Below are 5,734 nucleotides of genomic sequence, written 5' to 3'. Positions count from 1 at the left end.
TCCCAGGCTACCACAGGGCAGGGAGGCTGCTGGGATCCATCACTCCTCCAGCCTCAGGGGAGCCTACCAGCCCCTCAGGCCGTGAGGCCCCTGCAGACCCAGCCCCTACAGCAGTACAGAAGTTACCTTAGTGAGAACGGGGATGCAGTGAGCCAGACCCGGTGGGGTCGCCATAGGGTTTGCTGTCCTTACACGTCCTGAAGACTCTGGGTCGTGATCCAGCTTGGAAACCAGACACGGTTTCTCCCTGGACAGGGAGAAGAGGGGGTCCTCCACGTCCCTGCCAGCCTCCTCCAGGTACAGCCATTCTGGAAGCTGCACTCAGAAGGAGCGGACGCTGAGCCCTTTCCTGTGCCCTAGCATGGCACAGACAGAAGCCACCACCTCTGCAGGGAAACCAAGTGTATTGGGAACTTCTCTGTCAAAGTCGGGAACACATGGCTGTGATCACCCAGGCAGGACAGGCTTAACGTGTAGGTGTCAGTTTTATTTGAGTAGAACCCTGACGCCCCCAGGAGACGTGCAAGAAGCCTTCTCTGGTTCAGGAGGCAAGACCCCTGTGTAGACCTCAGTTCCAGCGGCCGCAGATGGGGCCACCCGAGGCACTTGCCACTCGTGGCCTGTGGTGGTGGGGGCCAGCTGGGGACACAGGCTCCCGGGGAGGTGGGGCCCATCTGCTGTCTCTGTCCCTGATGTTCCTGTTTTTGACAGGACAGTGGTGGCCCCTGGGGGTGGCTTTGGGGCTGCAGGCCGGAGCTCTCATCTCTCTGCTATGTTCCTGGTGGCAGTGACCCCTGTGGCCGCAGGAAGGCACATTCTCCTGGGCGTGGAGGTCACCTTTGTGGTGACTGACGTCTGAGGGACCACGTCCCCACGGAAGCCCCAGTTTGTCCACCAGGATTTGCCCCACAACTCTGCTGATGGTCCAGGCTTCATCAACCATGCAGTCCATAAACAGCCTTGCTGGGCCAGACCCCCAGCTCTGGACAGCATCTGCCCCAGGCTTGCCTTTCTCCAGGACGTCTTCCCACCCTGCGCCTGTTTTCCTGGGGTGTAGACCCCGTGGATGGTGACCAATCTTTCTTCGGAAGTGGCTTTCAGGTGGCGTCTCTCGTTTCTCCGGCTGAGGCTGGTTGTATTTCCTTTCTTGTTTGTCTCCTATTTCCCTGGTGTGAGCAGAGTGGCTCCTCCCACTGGCTTCAGAGGTCCTTGGTCCCTTGGAGCCGTGTCCCTGCTCCCCTGGTCTGGGTCTCCTGCGGGTCTCGCCCTTGTCCGCAGAGCCCAGCGTCTTCTGACTCTTCTGTGGGGCCTTTGCTTTCGGGCTCCCAGGCTCCCGCTGCCCTGAGCTGTCCCCTCCCTTCCATAGGAGGGCCCATGGCCCCTGGGAAACTGTCGTGTTCTTACTGGACACACTCTGGGGGCTGGACAGAGGGGTCTGAGCGGGCAGCCTGTCTGTGGCGGGGAGCATGTCCATGTGGCGGCCTGGAAGGCACAGATCTATGGCGCCATCCTGGAGGAGGACGCCCGAGGCATGGCCTGGTGGCTGCTCCTCTGAATCCACCTGAACTAGGAGCGCAATCTCATTGACCACCTGCGCTTTCAGGCGCAGCTGCTCTGGATCCTGAGCAACACAGATTGTAGACCCTGAGGGGTTATCAGTGGTCCCCAGAGCCCCTGTGCTCCTCAGATCCACCTGAATGCTTCCTGAACTTGTCCTCACACTGGCTCCCACGGTGACGTCCCAAGCGGGGGGCTTCTCCTCCCCCACCTTCAGTGCCTCCAGGGCATCTTCGGCCCTTGCCCACTGGGACCCTATGCTGAGCTCTTGCAGGGCTCTGCTACTACACACGTCTCCTGGGGACATGCTCTCACTCTCAAACCTTGCCTCGTTCCCAGGCATTTCTGAACCCATACTCCCCTCTAGTCTGGGTTTGGGTTTCCCGGATGCCAGGACAGTCCTGCTCTGCCAGGTTCTGCCCACAAGGCTGCATGTGGGGGGCTGAGAAAACCCCCTGTCCTCATGTCGACTTGGAAAGGCCTCTGATCGCCCATGGGTGTCAGCTGACTGGGACCCTCTCAGGGGCCTCTGGGCTTCCTCCTGCTCAGGTGCTGCGGAAGCGAGAGCGCCACTCACCATCAGGACTGACTTGCTTGTTGTTCTGTTGTCTCCTGGACCGTTCTGAGGACGTTTTCCCAGGAAAATGGGAACGTTGGCTGCAGACTCGTCCCGAGATTCCCAGGAGGCCCAGGGGGGAAAGGTGGATTGTGGGAAGGGCGGGGCCTGAGCCTCACCTGACCAGACATTTATGGGCTCCAGGGACTGGAGGTCTGGACCCCACCTGTGTCTCACACGGAACCTTAGAAGATGCACTTCCAGCATCTGCTGGGTGCAGGGCTGGAGGAAGGAAAGCTCGCGGGAGGTGTTCGCGTGGGCTTTCCCACCCCTCCAGGATGCCAGCTTCCCAGGTTTCCTGTGGGCGTCAGACTGGGGAACAGCACATTTGACCATGAGCCAGGAGCGACGCACAGGCACAGGGATCCAGCCCTCTTTGATCTCCCCCACCTTCCTGGCCAGATGGATTTGCAGCTTGTTTTCCAGATGCTTCTTGTCTGGGTCCTTGGGTGCAGAATTTACTGATTGGTACTTCCAGGGCCTCCACATGTCACCTTCCGCCTCCTCCTTGTCTTCCTCCAGAAACTTCACTGAGGTCCTTCCTGAGCCTCGATCCCGGCTTGGGTCTGGCCCTAGTTTGGACCGTAAGCACCCTTTCCCAGAGAACCTTCCGGAGCTCCTGAACCCGGCCTTCTGCACATCCTTCCTGCCCTTCCCTGCAAATCCAGAAGCCTGGGAGGGCAAGAGGGCCTCCTGCGTGTCTGCTGCCCGACTCTGGGGCCTCCCTGGGAATTCCCCCTCAGGCGGCGGCAGGTCCCCAGATGCCCGGAATCCGCTGGGAGGGCCACAGGACTGCTCCTGGTGGATGGCACTCCTTCCTTGCCACCGGTGCTCTGGGAGCTCAGGGCTGGTGGCAACCCCGGGAAGGATGGGGGCTGACTTGGGGCTCCAGGAGGCTGGCCTCTCCTGGGGAAGGTGGGCTGTGGGCTGGCTCAGGACAGTCGGAGACTTTTGGAGGAGAGAGGGCAAAACCCTCTTCCACTTTGGTCGCTTCTTCAAGGTCCATTCAAGATTCTCCTTTCCAGCGGGGATGACAGACTCTGTCTTCTCCTGGGTTGTCGGGTAAGATGCCCCACAGTCCCTAATCTGGGGTGGAGAAGAGCACGGTAGGCTTGGGACAGGGGGTGAGAGGTGGGCCTGGGTCTGGATCCCAGCCAAAGGCGGGGGCTGGGACTGGGGCCAGGCTGGAGTGAAAGGTTGGGGCTGGGCCATGTGGTGGGGCTGGGGCGGTGCCTGGGAAAGCTCTGAGGATGCCTCAACCTCAGGTTCACCTGGAAGAGAAGTGGAGGCTTCATCCAATGATACAGAGTGTGCATTCTGTGAGGAAGATGGTGTTTGGGAAAGCTCTGAGGATACCTCGACCTCAGGTCCACCTGGAAGAGAAGTGGAGGCTTTATCCAATGATACAGAGTGTGCATTCTGTGAGGAAGGCGGTGCCTGGGAAAGCTCTGAGGATACCTCGACCTCAGGTCCACCTGGAAGAGAAGTGGAGGCTTTATCCAGTGATACAGAGTGTGCATTCTGTGAGGAAGGCGGTGCCTGGGAAAGCTGTGCGGATGCCTCAACCTCAGGTTCACCTGGAAGAGAAGTGGAGGCTTTATCCAATGATACAGAGTGTGCATTCTGTGAGGAAGGCGGTGCCTGGGAAAGCTGTGAGGATGCCTCAACCTCAGGTTCACCTGGAAGAGAAGTGGAGGCTTTATCCAATGATACAGAGTGTGCATTCTGTGAGGAAGGCAGTGCCTGGGAAAGCTCTGAGGATACCTCGACCTCAGGTTCACCTGGAAGAGAAGTGGAGGCTTTATCCAATGATACAGAGTGTGCATTCTGTGAGGAAGACGGTGTTTGGGAAAGCTGTGAGGATACCTCGACCTCAGGTTCACCTGGAAGAGAAGTGGAGGCTTTATCCAATGATACAGAGTGTGCATTCTGTGAGGAAGGCGGTGCTTGGGAAAGCTCTGAGGATACCTCGACCTCAGGTTCACCTGGAAGAGAAGTGGAGGCTTCATCCAATGATACGGAGTGCGCATTCTGTGAGGAAGGCTTGCTAGAAACCCAGGCTGTGGCTACCAGGGACTCGCTGTTGAAAGATGGGAGGTTCCAGAAAAGCTGGCTGCATTTCTGCTGCAAGTGGTCCCCCACAGCTGTGGCGTCAGAGACTTGCTGAGGATGGGGCAGCTGTTGTGGTTCAGTTGACACGTTCCAGAAGGGATCTAAAGTCGTGATGTCCCACTCCTTCCCCAGCGATGTCATCTGCGGGTGGTCGGCCCATTCCCTTTCTTTCCCCTGCCACATCTTCATCAGTGCTCTCTTGGCGATGAGAGTCTCCAGCAGCTTCTGCACGTCAGGGTGGATGAATGTGCACACACCTACCTCCACGTGCCTGGGTGTGGGGTCTCCCCAGAAGGAAGCCTCTAGGGGCTGGTCGGGAAGATGCTGTGGCTGGGATTTGCCATGTGAACAGGTGGAGAGGCCCCAGGTGGTGGCAGCCTCCCTCCAGCAATAGAGGTCCCAGATGGGATCGCTGGAGCGCCCAAGGCCAGAGATCACCCTGGTTGGAGAAGGCGGCCCCTGGCTGTGTAGAGGGGAGCTCTTGGGGACGGGGCGTGTTGTGGAGCCACACTGAAGTCCAGCCAGGCTGGAGTCGGGTGGAGGTAGAGAGGTCAGGGGACCATGCGGCTGTGTTGAAAGAGGAAAAACCACATGTGGCCGGGATGCAGGGTGTTTTAGGGGAAGCAAGGGCTCTGGAGGCCCGGAGGCACTCAGGGTTGAGTGTGGTCCAAAAGGCTCTGAGAAGGTCATCGGACCTGGTGACTGGGTGGAGGCCAGAGGAGCTGGGGGAGCTGCTGGGGACAAGCTGGTGGGAGACAGATCTGGCATGCATTTCCCATGCAGCTGGTGGGCCTTAGCAGGCGCTGGTTTGCACACGTCACCCGGGGGGTCTCCACCTAATGGCAGATGGGAGCCGCCCTCGCCAGCGAGCTTCCTCAGGTGGCTGCAGGAGACAAGAGGCACAAGCTGCAGCCAGGGGCAGGTGGGGCCAGGAAGCCAGGAGGGGTGGGCACCTGGGGCCTACAGCTCCTCCACCTCCCCCGCTGCTGACTTCACAAAGCTCTGCCTAAGCCTGCCCCAGGGCTTCAGTCCTCTCCTCTCCTCTTCCCAGGACCTCTCCCTCCCAGATCACCAGCAGGCCCTAGGGTTGCATCAGAGGCCCTGGTAGGAAGGAGGACATGGAGAGAAGGGGGAAGCTCCTCACCTTTCCAGAAGGTTGTTCAGGTCCCGAGTCTCCTCCAGCTCCCTCAGGAGGTTTCTGCAAGCTGGAAGTCAGGAGACAGGGTTATGGTGGAGAGGGCGGTGCCTGGGAACCTCACGGAGGCTGAGTGGATGTCTCTTTAAGGGACACCACAGGGAAGTAGACCCTGAAGCCCACACATCTGTGTCCAAGGACACATGGCCCTGATGTTGACAGGAAGGTGTCCACTGTGCAGCATTTTGTCATTTGCAAAAAGCGCTTCCACGTCCACCCCTTCATGGGTGTCACAACCATCTTGTTGGGAGAGC

The 5,734-nt window shown here is 59.2% G+C and overlaps 1 protein-coding gene across 1 annotated transcript; it reads right to left on the bottom strand.

The window, feature by feature from the left end:
- Nucleotides 1–466: 466 nt before the first annotated feature.
- Nucleotides 467–5,168, bottom strand: LOC123569221 (spermatogenesis-associated protein 31E1). The gene has a single exon (XM_065530811.1). The coding sequence runs from the start codon at nucleotides 5,051–5,053 to the stop codon at nucleotides 569–571; it is 4,485 nt and encodes a 1,494-aa protein (XP_065386883.1). The 5' UTR covers nucleotides 5,054–5,168; the 3' UTR covers nucleotides 467–568.
- Between the last annotated feature and the right edge of the window lie 566 nt (nucleotides 5,169–5,734).

This window comes from Macaca fascicularis, chromosome 15, assembly GCF_037993035.2.
Source record: "Macaca fascicularis isolate 582-1 chromosome 15, T2T-MFA8v1.1".
Lineage (NCBI taxonomy): Eukaryota > Metazoa > Chordata > Mammalia > Primates > Cercopithecidae > Macaca > Macaca fascicularis.
The sequence above is the reverse complement of the archived record's forward strand: the minus strand, read 5'-3'. Positions and strand labels throughout refer to the sequence as shown.

Coding starts and splice junctions, on each gene's coding strand:
- LOC123569221 (XM_065530811.1), bottom strand. CDS start 5,053: ATGCCAGATCTGTCTCCCACCAGCTTGTCCCCAGCAGCTCCCCCAGCT.